Source organism: Rhamphochromis sp. 'chilingali' (assembly GCF_963969265.1).
Source record: "Rhamphochromis sp. 'chilingali' genome assembly, chromosome: 11".
Taxonomy (NCBI): domain Eukaryota; kingdom Metazoa; phylum Chordata; class Actinopteri; order Cichliformes; family Cichlidae; genus Rhamphochromis; species Rhamphochromis sp. 'chilingali'.
The window spans coordinates 19,207,568-19,223,960 of NC_137938.1; the positions used below are offsets into that span (position 1 = coordinate 19,207,568).

At 39.5% G+C, this 16,393-nt stretch overlaps 2 protein-coding genes across 3 annotated transcripts; one reads left to right on the forward strand and one right to left on the reverse strand.

Annotated features, from left to right (window-relative positions):
* Positions 1–633: 633 nt before the first annotated feature.
* On the reverse strand, positions 634–3,954 carry igflr1 (IGF-like family receptor 1). Its single transcript, XM_080896627.1, has 7 exons — positions 3,708–3,954; positions 3,442–3,640; positions 3,188–3,215; positions 2,904–2,979; positions 2,732–2,812; positions 2,394–2,486; positions 634–2,218 (listed from the first exon to the last, which is right to left on the reverse strand). Exons 1-7 carry the CDS (start codon positions 3,808–3,810, stop codon positions 1,893–1,895), a joined length of 906 nt encoding a protein of 301 aa, XP_080752753.1. The 5' UTR covers positions 3,811–3,954; the 3' UTR covers positions 634–1,892.
* A 544-nt stretch (positions 3,955–4,498) lies between these two features.
* Positions 4,499–13,385, forward strand: kcnj20 (potassium inwardly rectifying channel subfamily J member 20). 2 transcript variants are annotated; one of them, XM_080896622.1, is made up of 3 exons: positions 7,290–7,609; positions 8,382–9,630; positions 12,394–13,385. In XM_080896622.1, exons 1-3 carry the CDS (start codon positions 7,475–7,477, stop codon positions 12,756–12,758), a joined length of 1,749 nt encoding a protein of 582 aa, XP_080752748.1. In that variant the 5' UTR covers positions 7,290–7,474; the 3' UTR covers positions 12,759–13,385. The 2 variants fall into 2 exon arrangements, 1 of the variants encoding a protein (XP_080752748.1); XR_013973410.1 differs by lacking the exons at positions 7,290–7,609; positions 8,382–9,630 and adding an exon at positions 4,499–4,632 and having other exon boundaries at positions 12,394–12,528.
* The last annotated feature ends 3,008 nt before the right edge of the window (positions 13,386–16,393 follow it).

Below are 16,393 nucleotides of genomic sequence, written 5' to 3' on the forward strand. Positions count from 1 at the left end.
CCCAAGCCAAAATTGAAGATTTCCTTCCTTTTTCTTTCTTTCTTTCTTTTTTTAAAAATATATATATTTTAATACTCTCACGGCAGATGCTCATCGTTACCTATTGCAATAAGACTTTGCTGCCCTGCAGTTGCACATAATTACCCATCAAACATCCAAATTATCTTCATCTTCGTGAAATCTTCTGCAGTTTCTCTTGATCAGGGAGGGCACTGGTGTAAGGCATTGCTACTGAGCATGTACATTGAGCTCCTGCACCGCGATGGTCGAGAAGACAGTGTAGGTGCGTGACTTTTCTAGGTATTGCTGCCTTTAAAATAATGATTGTTGTAGGTGGATGTTCAGTGGTGTCATTGGTGAGGCTAATTGAATTCACACACTGTTCAAATTGGTAGTTATATTTATTCATGTTTTGATTTCTATTTTAAATGGTTAAAGGTTGTGCTTTGTATAAATTGGTGGCGGTCTAGTGAACCCCCCCTTCCCCTTTCCCCTTTCCCATATGTATGCTTTGTTTACACATCATGTCTTTTGTTTCACTAACTTACTTGAATTTTTTTTCTCTCTTTGGGGCAGTTGTGGTGTGCGATTAAGCCTTTATGACAGATTGTTCTAAAGCAGGTATTTTTAAAGAATCTTTATTTTATTTTACTTTTATTTTTTTTTATGTAGATTACTGATGGTCTTAGAATCAGCCACAGGAGTAAAGTGAGCACTGTTTGCCTACTCAAGCCCATAATTATGTTTTCCAAAATTATGTCATGTTTTGTCTTTTATCACCCACCCACCCCTCCCCCCACCTTGCATGTCCAATCACTGGGATGGAGCCCAGGTTAACTTGTGTCAATCACCTAGCTGATAACAAGAGCAGAGTCACTCCCAACTCCTTGCAAGGATTCTACCTCAGCTGTTTAGACAGATGTTTGGGAATACTGATGCAAAAAGAGAGGATGATGATTTAAAAAAATAGCTTGGTTTTAATATCCAGGTGTGTGTGTGTGTGTGTGTGTGTATTTGGAAATGTTTGTCATTTCTATGTATGTGTGCGTGCGTGCGTGCCATGAAGGATGCAAGGCACTAGTCAAAACCTGAAGTTATCATGACCATCTCGCCCAGAATCTGTTAAGAAAGCTGTATGTTCTATATACACATATATATAAATATACATATAAATATATATATAGTAGGGTTATTTTAACGTAAGTGTAAAAGACATCAAAATGAGAAAATATGTGCTCTTTAAATTTACGTCTTTGTTACCATGTACAAATAAACCCTGAGTTTGTAAATATTTGTATACATATTTCTAAACCTGTTTAATTTTTCTATGCACTTTTTTTATTTATAATGTTATTTGCTTAATAAAGATGTTAAGATGTTTGATGAAATGACTGAGTGAATGATTTTATTTGCATAGGTCAATAGTATTATAAAGGCAACAACAATTGGAAACAGATTAACATTTAAAAAAAAATTACTCATTTGTTCTATTTTGACAAGAATACTGTCGCGGTAAATATGATGGTGGGGAAAACAGGAACTGTGGAATGTTGGTTGAGTTCACTGGAGGAAAAGGCATCTCGTTAGCTGGATGGGTAAAGATAAAGCCTGGCTAAAATTCTGATTCTGTGCTTTGTCCTTCATGCACGTGTTAAGCAGTTTATATGGGATACAGCAGTCGAGGTTAAATGTTTTCCAGGAGGTAGGTAATAATACATTAATTATTCAAACGTAATAACAAATGAAGCTGCAAATATGGAAGAAGCTATTTAATTTTTTATGGAATGCTTGACTTCCCCCGTCATCAACTTGGACGCATAAGGCATGCCTTTTATCGCTCCGCTTCTCTCCGTGCTCGTAGCAGCCTTTTTGGGAGTCGGGCTAAACAGTCGCTACACTTCAGTCTTATTTGTTTTAAGTTTTGCAAGAGCAGCTATGGCGTCATTACGCTCCATTTGTTTGAGCAGTTTAGCCAGGTGCCCTACAGTCCAGTCGGGGTTCTTGCAGGTCACCCCCTCCAGCACAGCTTTTAGGGGGCTTTTGCTGTCCTTCATAGAGTAGGTGTAAGTAATCCAGGTGGAGGGGAAGGCGCAGTGCGACGCCAGATGTTTTGTGCTCTTTCTTACATGGCTCTCTGGATCCAGCAAAATCACCAGCTCTTCCAAAACATCCAAGTTGTCCAGCACGGTCTGTAGAGGTGCAGACAGGATGTCTGCACCTGCATTTTGAAAGGGGAAAAAGAGCATCAATGAATGATGTCAGTAGGTTAATGAAACAGACTTTCATTCGTCAACAGGAACACAAAATGGCAGTTTCCGCCCACTTTTATCCCTCACTAGACAGTGGTTTGGATAGGCGTTGTATATTTTGAGATAACATTAAGTTCGACTCACAAAGTATGTCCTCTACGTCACTGCCATTAGATGAACCTGTCAGGGGGGCGAATCCGTCATTTATATATGAGGGTTGCCTGCAAAAAGCCTTTGCTGTTTACATAAGGCAGAGGAGAGAGAGTGTCAGAATCATATTCACCAGCTTGAAGCTAGAGGGTATTTTAAAGTTATTTTAAAATAACCCTACTATATTGGTTGTAAAATTACATTCTGTAACATTTTATGGCAACTTCTCTTTATAAACCCAGTGGTCAGCTTTTATGTCGTTTCTTAAGTTCCCAAGACCTTGATGTGTGCACATTTGTTTATCTTCGATCGTCTAGTTTCGGTATACATACCTCTTTTCCGTTTAAGACCAAACACATAAGCAGACAAGGCAACGAGCACAATGGAAATTAAAATGGCTAATGGTACTGCCCCTGCAGACACAGGAAAAAGTCAAGGTTACATTTAAATGTAACTGTCAAGAAAGGTGTCTCAGGTGTACAGTGAAGGGCACGCGTAACTTACAGGCTGCCCTTGACACATTGTGAGAACGTGATGGTGGTGAGGTTGGTGTCAAGTTAGGTCCTTGATATGCCAGAGTCTGGAATGAAAACAGAATGGATGTTTTGGCTGTTGCTGATGAGGAAGAAACTCCTTCTTAACCAGCTCTCCACAAATATCTTCTGTTGCTTCTTTCTGTTGTGTTTCATATTTTTAGTACCACTACTGCCACAGACAGGCAACCCCTATATATTTATTTATTACTGGTAAAATTTACAATTTACACTAAATGCAAAAAGCCTACTCACTGTGACAGGGAAATCTGTTGTCGGGATTCTGCAGAAAAACAGAAAAGGGGTGGGGAGGAATGAAAGTCTGTAGATAAAACAGCGAGAGTTTTAAGAGGAAAGCGCTCTTATTGTGCCTGCTTATTAAGCCGTAAAAGAGATAGTGAAACACACACACACACACACTTTGATGAAAATCCCCTGCGGTTCAGAGAGACCATCACATCCCCTCAGCTGTTTACCTGTTTCTCACAGTGATGTGCTTGTTGTCTTACCTTTGCGTAACAGGCACCTTGCCGCAAACGGTGTCAGCTGTTGTGTTGCAAGGTCTCTCAGTCTGAAACGGACACAGGCTACAGAGTGTGCAGTGGAAGCTGCTGCCATTGTTAAAAGTGTTTGTCTTGCACGGTTTTGTTGGTGCCTCGTGTCGCCCTCCGTCATCATCAAACCCACAGTTGGGGGTAATTTCATGACCTACATGAATAATAATATAATATAATATAATATAATATAATATAATATAATATAATATTTGACCTACCTGGCTTTATAGGGGTTTTCGCACACGGGATGCATGTTTGTTGCGCCTTATCCCAGATGGTTGTTAGATCGTGGCATTTTACTGAGTGTCCAGTGTTACTCATCGTTACTGAACTGAGCTTTAGAGCAAAGATTCTGTCTCTATAACAGCCCCATAGCACCACCCCTTCTTCTACATAAGTGCGGTTAGAGTTCCGTAGTACATGTCATCGTTTCTTCTTTCTCGCTGACCCAAATGTTCTGATATGCTTTTGTTTGTTTGTTTGTTCTTTTAATGAAAGCTGGTCAAATGTTAGACCAGTTTAATATGCAAGCAAGGGACAAATCATACAAACTATTTCGGAGCGAAATCGAAATATTTAAACTCACTCCGTTATTGGGCTATAAAGTGACGGTGTAGAGCAAGCCTATTCAAATGGCGGCCCGCGGGCCAAATGCGGCCCAGAAGCAACCTGCGAGTGGCCCTGCCCGTGGTCCTGGCAGAAACACAGAGAAAACGCAAAAAATTAATTCATTAATTAATTTTAAAAAAATTAAAAATTCCTACAGCGTAGTGTAGACTGTGAATGCAACACTCCTAGTAGCCTAGCAATATTTAACCCACAATGCACCGTGATGTAAACATATTAAACAATCATCGTAATATATGATGCAACAACAGCATGTCTTTCTCACTCCAAAAGCGCAAAATTGACAATGAAAACTGTCGGTTTAACCCTGCCTGGACTGACAAATACTTATTCATTTTACCGAGTTTAATAATCTTACAACCGGAGTTGTACGACCATGGTGAGGGTCCTGTACAGCCCAAGAGAGAGCTGCAGCATCTTCCCTTCGTGTTTGCTTCTTGGCGAAGAAGAAAAGGCCTTTCACAGATTCTGAAACAGTGAAATACTGCATGCTGGCCGTGGTGGATGCGGTGAAAAGTGAGTGTGACATCTGCTATTAAAAACGTACCCCTGTAGGACAGTTCAAATATTCGTAGAGTTGAAGCTCTGGCGTCAGACGAGTTTGAAATGCTGTTAGATGACCTGAAGAAAACTGATGTAATGTCTATAGCAGGAGATCACAGACAGAACTGATAATGCACAGTTGTGCGTATATGTCCGTTTTTTGGATGGGAAATTGCTCGGCTTAGAGGGACACACAGCTGGCGAAATAATGTTTGAGAAGATTTAAGCTCTTTTTGAGGAAAATGGTCTGGATATGAAGCGTGTCTGTATACTTGTGACGGATGGGGCTCCATCCATGGCAGGAAAAGCGAGTGGTCAGCGAAATATTTATTTTAATTTGAAAAGGAATTATCAAAATGTTTTTTGTTATTATTATTATTATTATTATTTCAAATGTGCAAAAAATAGTTTAGTTATAGCTCCCTTTTTTTCAACGGACCTTTTGGTGTGCATTTGTGAGAGGTCACCAGATTTACAGGGGAAAAGGAATAAAAAAAAAATACTTGTTTTTCAATACAGTTGTGTGGGTTTGAAATTGATCATGATCTGCTGCTTACTGGCTTCAAAAAAAAAAAAAAAATCTGGCCCAGATAAATTCCTCGGTTTGAAAATCTGGCCCAACTAACTTCGTAGTTGAATAGCCATGGTGTAGAGTTTAAAATGCCCTTACCCTTTACTGAGGCAAAGTAAAGGTAGGGGAGTTGTTTTCTTAGGGGGTCGCCTGTCTGCGTGTTTGCTTTGGAACCGATATCACGGATGCGCCTCCCTTCCTCCCTTTGTGAGACAAAGCAGGTGGTGTACTAATCTGACTGGAGTACCCTGGCCAGGGATGAGTCAGTGGGGAGAGAAAAAAAAAAAACATTTTAAGGAATTTTTTATACAAGGTCAGATGACTTTCACAACTGCTGACAGCCAAATGACTACCTTTGTGTGTTGCAATGGTAAGTGACTTGTCACGGTGTGACATGTAACTCACTTGTGTGAGCAGTGGCGGTCCTAGCCTGTTTGGCGCCCCGGGCGAACACTCCCTCTGGCGCCCCCCCACACACACAAAACATATTAAGGATTGTACATTAACATAAAACTGTTGTCAGAACCATACTGAATTTCACCAGAGACACAAACACACATATGAAGAGAGTATGCATTGTATGCAAACGGCTACCAAACACCCATCATAATTCGTCATACAATGAGAACAGGACAAATCAACAATTGACACTGACTAATTAATATTAAAATCTGTAACATAATGTATTGTTTGGAGTTTAGTCTGTTACTGTTACTGTTTTTTACCATTTCTCTTTGGAGCAACTGTAACCCACATTATTTCCTTAGGGATTAATGAAGTATTCTGATTCTTTCAGGATACCTGCCATTATCCAATGACACATCTGCTTACCTGCATCTTTTGCTCGTTTCTCCTCCTCTTCTTTTCTCTTTTTTCTAAACTGAGCACCTGGCTTTGAACTTTTCTTGTCCATCTTCCATTGATTTTAATTTTGCACTCCAGTATGAACACAAATCCCCCAACTCGAGGATCACCACAACATAACCTAATAGACCTACACCTAGTTCACAGATTCACTTTCTCTAGGGTGCATTTCTGGGATTTCACACAAGCCAGGATTCAGATCATGAATACATAATGGGCTTGGATTTACATCATTATGAATGAAATGTGCTCTATCTGGAAGCAGCCGGCCTCCCTCCCCTGTCGACAGGTTGTGTGTGAGATCATCAAACTGTAAATTATAAATTTTAAATTGTTATTGATCCCTTTACCCCGAGTCCTAAAGTGTGTATTTATTTTCTTACTCTTCTTATATTTGTTGTTTGTTTACTTGCACTGCTGTAACTGGAGCCTCGTCGTCTCGTCTCTTTATATACTGGACTGTATGTAGTGGAGATGACAATAAAGTTTACTTTGACTTCAGCAGCGCGCAGGGGCACCGAGGGCTCTCGCGCTCACTTTTCGCGTATAGAATTTCGAAAAAACATCGGTGCAAATTATAAGTCTGTCTCATAAGGTCTCGTGTTTTCGTGTTTGTTGGTTTGTTTTTATTTTGTTTTATTTTTTGAGTTGGTTATTAGATGCTGCTCCAGCCAGCCACAGAATCCCCCGCCGCCCTGGTAACTTAATATATATAATATATATATAACTTAATATATATATATTAAGTTATATATAAAGGAGGTCACATAGGCCTATAGTGACCTCCGGCACATTTCCAAACTTTCTGTCGCGTTAGTCATTTTTAGATTTTTAGCCTTTTTAGGATTATTTGAACTAGACAGTAGCTGAGTCCACTCTACCCTACTCTGCAGAAGGCTGAGACAGCATGATTAGGCTTAGTCCAGCTTATCTAGCTAATGCTTTCTGTTTGAGTGTGTTTTGCTCGTCAGTGTTCCTTTTTTTTCTTTAGAAACATTGCTTTAAAGGGAAATGCTTTGAATCTGGCCGCCACAGAGTGACTCAGAGAATAGCTCATTCTGGAAGTAAGCACTGGATTAATTTACTCTGTGAGTCATCCAGAAATACCTCGGAATTTTATTGCCAGTCACGATGGTGCTAGCAAGAATAATAGTGTTAACTCTATTATTGCATGTTTAAAAGTTCAAACCCTGTTGAAAATCTGGTCTTTTGTTCTAGTATTTACAATCAATGGGAAGACTTTGCACTCGATCACAATTATCTGCTGCAAGTGTTTTTTGCTTTTGGATTTCTTTGATGTGATCTACTGGAAGAAAAGACTATAATCTGAAGAGGACATGCTGTCCTGGCTCCAAGTTAACATAAATTAGTAGGGTAGCCATGGGACCTCCCACAACCACCCAGAATGAGACGAGGGGACGGCGAACATCTATGCCCTGTCAACGGAAATCTGTCATGGTTGTCCATTCCACACCTTCGGGGGACGAGGTTAGGTGCAAGAGTTATTCAATAAATTTAAGACAGTGAGTTTTGTTTTCCAAACTTTTTCCCCCCCAAATGTCTTTGTAAAGTCAAACCTGAAAGTTTTGTGATAAAAAAAATCTTACAAGTTGGTCACACACAGTCTTTTCCAGTCTGCCCTTGTGTGATAATATTATGAATGTGACATTTTTCCGAGCACTTACTCCCAGAACAAAATAGTCTTTGACCAATCAACCGTATTCTTATTTTGACTAAGTCCTGATGTGGCCTTTCCAATGATGTCTCATGTGTTTGGGTGGTCTCTTTTAGCCCCAGTGAGGCAGGGAATCACAAAAGTTAGTTAAACTGAAAGTTTTTTCTCAGTTCTCAGGAGACCATATTTACATTATCCCTGTACTTGTGGGCTGTATTACGAAGTACTGATTTAATAGGGTGATTCATATTTTGATTTCCAAAAAAAAGGACACTTGGCCCAGTCATGAAGAACTTTAATAATACTGTTTGCTTAAAGAAAACGTTAACATATTTAAACAATGCCTTCTCTGTGCGGTTAATGAATGGTGAAATAAAAAATGTCATGTAAGCTTTTAGTCAACAAAAGTCACTAAAAGCTAAGTCAACAAGTTCAAAAAAATGTTTGCTCCCCCAAGATTTACCATGTAGCTGCTTTTCCTCCTGTGTTTTTCCCACCATTCAGCCATGACCTAATTTAGCCTCAGTGAAGCTGGAGTCTATCCCAGTGAACTGAAATGACCTTCATGAATTTGCAAGCACACTAAAAATGCACTTTTCTTTCCCCTTCCAGCCAGATACAGACATGATGCTTCCTCTCCCAGATATCATGCTAGGGACTTTTTCTGACCTTAAAACAGCAAGGCAACGCCACAAAAGCACAACAGACTTTCCTCACCAAAGCAACATTTCTTTGCTTCCCTCTTATACTCATTGTCTTATAGATAGAGAACAAGACCTCTTGCGTCGTTGCTCACTCGGGGAGACCAAGAGTCTTTCACGCTACCCTCGCCATGCCCTCAGCGTGCCTGAAATCGGCTGCATTAGTCCCCTTCATGTCATTACCCACAGTCCGCTCCACAGCACGTCGCTCTCACCGGCAAAAAGCAACATATCCAGCCCTGCTAGAGAGATGGAGAAGCTTGCAAAGGCCAGGAGTAAACTTCTAGAGAGTGAAAGTAACCAAACCCCTACCATCACTCCAGAAACAAGAGAACAACTTCGCTATGTCGCCAAAGATGGAAAGTGCCGAGTCAACCTTTGTCATATTTCAGAAAGGGGCCGTTTCCTGTCTGATATCTTTACTTCTTTTGTGGACCTCCAGTACAGATGGTTCTTATTTGTCTTCATGATGTGCTACATTGTCACCTGGTTTTTCTTTGCTGTGCTCTACTTCTTGAATGCTTTCTTTAGAGGTGACCTAGAAAAGGAGAAGCCACTCACCACCCCTGAAGAAAACCTCATAGACCACGCACCCTGCTATTTGGGTGTAGATGATTTTATCTCTGCTCTTCTTTTCTCAGTGGAGACACAGCACACCATTGGTTATGTATCAATGGTGTCTCCCAGCACAGTGTCTCCCAGCTGCCACGAGGGTGTGGTGCTGGTCATGACGCAATGCATTGTTGGGTCCATGATAGATGCTCTCATGGTAGGCTGCACGTTTGTTAAAATATCCCGACCCAAGAAGCAAGCGGAGACACTTCTTTTTAGTCGCACTTGTGTCATTGCTAACCGGGATGACCAGCTCTGCTTGATGTTCCGCCTGGGAGACCTCAGAGAAAGTCACATGGTGGACGCAAAGGTTCGTGCAAAGTTAATCAAGTCCCGGCAAACAGCAGAGGGAGAGTTCTTGCCTCTCGAGCAGACAGAGATTAACCTTGGTTATGAAACTGGCTCAGACCGACTTTTCCTGGTGGAGCCTCAAGTCATTCGGCACAATATTGACTGCGACAGTCCGCTGTGGGAGCTGGGTCCAGAGCAACTCAGAAGACAGCAGTTTGAGATCATCGTTATTTTAGAAGGAATTGTTGAGGCCACAGGTGAGTAATTGACATTCAAAAAGAAACTACTCGTACCTCCAAAAGTCTCATTTTAATATAAAACAACTGCAAAAAACTTTACTTTGACTTTGTTTTTGAGAATAAGATGGGTTTTTTTTGCAAGAATGTCATAGGAGGTGAGAGAAAGCATGTTCAGTGAGAGGAAGCATGGGATTTCCACATAAAAGCTGTGCAAGTACAGAGAAATGATTAAAACTCCATCCAGAGCAACCCTCTCAATCTGAGGCTGCAGTGCTAACCATTTACCCCTGCACTGCCAGTTAGTAGCCTCATTAATAATAGTTTTCAAGAATTAGGAAACTGGGATGCAATATTCTCTCAGTCATTGATTTTTTCCCTTCACTGTAGGGCTACAGAAGAAGGATTTTTTTTTGTGGACCAGACATTTAATGATTGCCAAAAAAAACCACACCTGAAAAAATCTCACCCACCACTTTTTCTGGAAGAGGGCTTGGTAAAATTCTGTAATACTTGAACTTGGCTATAACTAAGGTTTATGCTCATTATTTACAGCTGTTGACTACACCCAACCCCATGGTTCTCATGCAGTCATTACAGTTCAGTTTTACCCTGCTCTTTTGCTGTGTATTCACATACTGTGTGCACTCTTTGACACACAGAAACCTTGGATACCCCTACGATTTTGCAGACACAGCCTAGAATGTTGCTGCAGAAACTTCAGGGGCCCATGTGAGGGTTATTTGCGATAGTGTTCGTTTCCTCCTCCTCTGGAAGTTAAACACTTGCAGATGTTTCTTATTCTTTGTTTACTGTTTCTCCACAAAAATGTCCTTGGTGCTGGCTGCACAGTTGTTATTGAATGTGGATAATCAGGTCAAATAGATAAATGTTATAATGTTTAAAGAACTCTTCATTTGGGTCATGGTTTGCTGTGTATAAATAGTTAAGAGTTAGTAAGTATTAAGAAGGTTTATTTATAGGTTAAAAGGTTTTTAAAAAGCAATTTCCACTGAAACAGCAACAACAAGCTTTCCCTTATTTAATTTCCAGCCTTCTGAGCTGTAAAAGCACACCGAGGTTGAGTGTCACAAAAGATAACAGACTTTGATGAAGCATCTGATGAGTAAACTGTGCAATTCCCTAAAACTATGATTGTTTATCAAGAGCAAGTCTGTCTGCCAAGTTCTAAATCTTGGAATATTTATATTTATGAGAAGGCCAACAAGTCATTCAGTTTCCTGGGTAAATGATGGGAAAACTGTCTTTCCACAATGCAGTCAGAATGTAAATATTTAACAGCTTATTTGGCATCTTTTTGGTATGGAAAGCAGGAAAACAAACCTTGCAGAAGGTTTTTTATAGAAAAAAAAAATCACATATCTACATCTGAGTTTCCTTTCCCATGTAGTGCTCAAGCTCAACTGCATCATTCTGAAACTATTAGAGTGGTGACAATATCTGGTATTGTCACCACAGATGTTTTTTAGGCTTTTTAAAAAACAAAAAACAAAAAAAGTTTTATTTCTATTGGTTTTTTTGAAACCCTTTTTTTTCTTCTTAATTTTAGACTTTCCGTTGTGGAAAAAAGTGAAAAATAACACACCAAAAACCCAAACTTCTGATACTGCTTTTTTTTGACGTGGTTCCTAAAGATTCTAGATAGTTTTCTTGCAGCAAATTATGACCTTGTGGTTTGTTTCATACATTCTTCAGCAACTGTGAAAAATAAAGTGCCCGCTCTTTTTATATACTAGTCCATAATAAAAATCAATCAATTAAGACGAATAACAACAGACACATATCACATGGTATCATGCTGTGTCATTGTTTATTTAACAAAAACTGAAGCAAAATCTAGAAGCAGTGTGTGAAAAATTGAAGCTAGGACTGCAGGTACGTGTTTAAACACAGCTCTTGCAGAGCTCAAGCACAACATTTCAAACATGTTAAGGTCCAGACAAAATAAGTTGCATAGTGAAGGGCCACTGCAATACTGTGGGTTTTTTTTTTCTATTCTGTTTCAGATTTGGCTGCTGGGCTTAACACCCTGATCTTCTTGCATTACCTAATATGGGTAAAGCTTTAGCTGTCAGACAGCTGGTACTATATTTTTCACCCACTACTTCTGCATTTTGGCTCATTTTTTGTCACATAAATAATGACACACTGCAATAAATCATCATATTTTCCTTTATTCTGGAAGGAATAGACCATTTTTCTAATTATAATGTGTCAAACCTTAGACTTGAAAGAAAGTGTGCTTTCTTTTTCACATGACTGTACAGTAGGTATTCAAACCTTTCAGTGATGCTATCTTTACAAGATAGCATCAAGTTCAAATAGAAACTGTTCTTCCGGCTAAAGTGTTTCCAATCTCAGTTTAAAAGAAAATATAATTTCTTATGGTGAAACTCTTTAGGAACAACAAACAAACTAAATAATATGTACATAGATATTTCTAGTAAAATCAAAACCTTCCTTTTCCCCCCAATACTTTTGCTGTTGGAAATTGTTAATGTCAATGTCAAAATAAAGCTCAAGAATTAAAAAAAAATTATTGCAAAAAAAAAAAAAAAAAAAAAAAAATCAGTATCACTCATCTAAATTTGGCCAGTTGATACTTTTAATGACAAGTTCCTACTTTCTTATTTTGGTAAGTTCGAATGGATTCAAACACACCAGAGACATCTTGTGGCAAATGATGCGTACTTCAGTTTAAGACGGTGATTTCACTTCACTTCAAAACTAACAGGCACTTCCATGTCATTATTTTAAACACAGGGATGATGTGCCAAGCCAAAACATCCTATATTGAAACAGAGATTGAGTGGGGCGCTCGCTTTGAACCATGCATGACGCTGGAGAAGGGCTCATTCAGAGTGGACCTGCGTCGGTTCCACACCACCTACAAGGTACCACTACCTAACTGCAGTGCCAGCCAGGCACACCAGCTAATGGCTCTGGCTGACTGCAAAGTCCAAAACCACAGAACCAGCCAAAACTGGGAAAGCTGGGCAGAGGGAATGACCGAAGAAGACAAAGACAAGCAACCATCCCATGGAGGATTCACTATTGCTAACATTCAGGAGGAGAGAGCATCAGAAGGCAATGAAAGTGAAGAGGGTACCGAAAAAAGCACGCCATAAGACATTTTAACTTTTTTAAAGCTGAATTGGTCATAAACACTTTCTCAGTATGAAGCTTTTTTTCTTTTTTTTAAAAGATGATACCAGCATTTCACTGTAGAAGAAGGGCAGGTGTAAATATACATAATAAATATTTTGAATTGACTATTTGCTAAACTTTATCCCAAAGTATTGTTGGCACACAGGTCCAGCTTTAAACTATAGCAATACACATAGAATTTTACAGCATAAATGCTTGCAGATTTACTATTCTTAGTAAAGTTGAAGTACCAGCAGATTCTTGATTTTAGTTGTTACCAAAATGTCTTTTTTCCTCGTCTATGGCATGTCCAAAACAAACCTGCGTTTAATCTCATGCAACTAAATAAATAGCAGCACTGTATTTCAGCATTGCAATGTTGTGTTAATCACTCCCTGTGGTTTCGGAGGAAAGGGCAAGAGCAGACCAATGTTCCCTCTAATTTTTCATGTGTCTGAGAGAACACACAAACTCCCTCAGCGGTCCCTTGGACCACTGTGAGCAAAATTAGACGTGTGCACTGTGCAAGTTACATGGTTTATTAAAATTACAGCATTTACATTTATGTTAGACTACTTTTAATTAACTGCTTATGAAAATTAAAAAAAAAAATCTTGTTCATGACCTTGTTATTGGAAGTAAAAATAACTTGAACTCCAATTTTTTTTAATTTTTAATAAAGCTCTGACTTGTATTATGAGTCTGTGGTCTGGGAGAGAGTCCTGTAACTCTCTGTCTGCAAAATACAGTATATAATGAGCAATGCTGGGCAATTAATTATATAGTTACTTCATCAAAAAAGTAACTGAGTAATTCAAACAAAGTTTTTTGCAGCTGTGTACCTAAAAATGCAGCCAAGGCGTTTTTTAAATAAACATTTCAAACTATTTACAGAACAATCAGATGTTCTGCATCAAATTGACCCTGTGCACGAGAAAATGCTAACTTCCTGGTTTGAGACCGGATGTGGGGTTATACATTTCCGGTAGCTTTACTTTGCGGTCAATCGCTACTGCGAAGATATACTCCAAAATCATGTCCAAAACTCGAAAACGGAAAGATCCACCGAAAACGGTGGGAACACTCACTACTGTTGTGTCATAAAAAATCTAATGATCAATTTTGACGTTTAAAGAGTTTAGATCGATCAGTTGTTTACATCACTCAACACAAGCAGAACTGCATTACTGCATGCAGAAGACACCTCGTCCACATTCAGAAGCACATCTCTGTATAGTGACTGGTCTTATGATTTAAACAGGCAAATGTTCAGCATTCAAACTACAGGTGAAGAATAGTCAAACCAGATGTTTCCTGTTATGTCGATATCAGCTAGTCAAGTACACACCCACACAGCATGTTAACAAACCGTGAAAAAAAGCCACACAAAAAATTAATGACTGCTGGTAACGGTTTCTATACATTAGTATGTACGAAGCGTACGTTGTGACTTACCTTAAAAATTACAGTGGTCCCTCGCTATAACGCGGTTCACCTTTCACCTCGCTGTTTCGCAGATTTTTTAGTGCAAGTTTGCATGTTTTTTTTGGTTTTCTTACGTCACATTGTGTCCTGCGTCCTGATCGCTGCAGACGATCTCCTCCGTGACGTCTCTCCTGTACAGTACAGAATCGCTGCATCGATCGCTAGCAGTGTGACTCTGAAGTGCAGTACTGTATGTCCACGATGTCCACGAAACGTTTTGCACCGTCAAAAAATAAAATTGGCTACTTGATTTCACCTATCGCTGGTTATTTCTAGAACATAACACCCGCGATAAACGAGGGACAGCTGAGAAATATAACATTTGAATCCATTTTCTCTTTTGCCCTGAGGCGCGGGGAAAAAATATTGACAAGTCGATGAACATCATTTACAGATATATTGGGTAAATGCCCAAGACATCTATAGAAATGTAAATCGCCGCTTGATGCATTCATTTGCTTAACTTGTTTTGGACCGTAAACAGGGCGCGAATAGGACACCGGAAACAAAGCTCCCCACAGGAGTTTCCGCACCGGAAGTAGCATATGCTAACGTGCACATAGTCAATTTGATGCCACACAAATTATTTGTGCCACTCCAAAAAATAATTTCTGTCCACTATGAGATAAAGGAGAACAACAGCCTGATACCTGCAGGCCTGACAACAGGAGATGTATCACTCCTGTAACACCTGTAACATTTAGTCACCTCATTGTTCTGACGCACACAACAAAACTATTGACTACACTACACACTAACTACACAAGATTTGCGCTAAATGTTGCAAATCTCTCACATCTCAAAACACCGCTGTCACTCCTAAAACTTCCCTCTTCCAAAACAACTAAATGGCATGTTGCCATATCATTTCTGATTGGTCGACATGGTACATTTTTCCACCAATACGAAAGGGTGGGGGTTTTTTTTGGTTTGTTTTTGCTCACAGGCAGGGCTGGACGTGGACAAAAAAATCAGCCCGGGCATTTTGACTAGAGACCGGCCCACCAGGTATTATCCGGTTGTTCAGTCTGACGTCACTAGCCGTGTCTGGACCTAAACTCTGCTACAGGTCCATATATCAAACGATCACTATGGCATTACTGAGAGTTGAAAAACTGTCTAAAGTCTTTCATCTTTAATAAAATGATCAGCGTTCTGCTCTACCAGGTGTAACAACTGAGTTTAACATCCAGGCATCCATGAAAACGGAATTTATGACATTTAACGGAGTTAGAAGTTAGCAGGGAGTTAGCTTGCTAGCTTCTATCTAAATACAATATAATATGTCCTGACTGCGGGGTTTTGGAAACAAATTAAAACGTACAGCTCTGTTATCACTTCCAGCATAAATGAAGACAGAAAACTAAACAGCAGTGACGTTTGTAGGGTTACTGAAGTTGGGCTAGCTGGTACATAATGATGTGCTACGTGACCGCTAGCGACACAGCTATGTTAGCATAATATAAACAAGCTAACTTTTTTCCACTCAATAAAAGTTAACGTGAGTGTTCTCTGTGGTCAGGAACAAATGTAATCGCATTGTAAAAGGACCAAACTTCAGCCAGGAGAACAACTGAGATAATCCATCCACAATACGAGGTTAGTCATTCATATACTGCTGCATGGGCTGGGCTGTAGTTACATCCTAAGGTTTTAAAAACTGAGCTTAAATAAATGATTAGCGGTAATAAAAGCCAAGGGAGGTCAACAGTGATCACTGACTGTTTTAGGAGCTTTTTGAGATCAAATAGAAGAAAATACATAACATTGAAAATGTTAACAACACAAAAGCCATATTAAACGCAGACTACTTTAGACCCGGAAGTAGGATTCGTCGCGTCATCACTGAACAACCGGACAGGAAAAACCATAAAGCCTTTGAATGAAAACAAACGCTGTTGTCACAGTGATGTACACTGTCTTGTTGGTATATGTGTATCAAACTAATAAACTTAAACCTACACCATCCTCCCTATTCTGGTATTCTAAACAGTACTTAGCTGAAACCCAAAGACTGCTTGGTTGAGTTAACCTCCTGAACTATCTACAACATATGGTGGAAACCTGAAATTAAGACAGAGAAGACTAGAGGTGAGACATGATCATTACTGAATATTAAAAATAATAAATG

Bases quoted from the DNA above. Each gene is read 5' to 3' on its own strand.
- igflr1 (XM_080896627.1), bottom strand. From the start codon at position 3,810: ATGAGTAACACTGGACACTCAGTAAAATGCCACGATCTAACAACCATC. The intron at 2,813-2,903 runs GTAAGTTACGCG...CTGTGTCTGCAG, and splicing joins CAATGTGTCAAGGGCAGCCT to GGGCAGTACCATTAGCCATT. The intron at 2,487-2,731 runs GTATGTATACCG...TTATGTAAACAG, and splicing joins TGGTCTTAAACGGAAAAGAG to CAAAGGCTTTTTGCAGGCAA.
- kcnj20 (XM_080896622.1), top strand. From the start codon at position 7,475: ATGGGACCTCCCACAACCACCCAGAATGAGACGAGGGGACGGCGAACA. The intron at 7,610-8,381 runs TTAAGACAGTGA...TTCCCCTTCCAG, and splicing joins GCAAGAGTTATTCAATAAAT to CCAGATACAGACATGATGCT. The intron at 9,631-12,393 runs GTGAGTAATTGA...TTTTAAACACAG, and splicing joins AGGAATTGTTGAGGCCACAG to GGATGATGTGCCAAGCCAAA.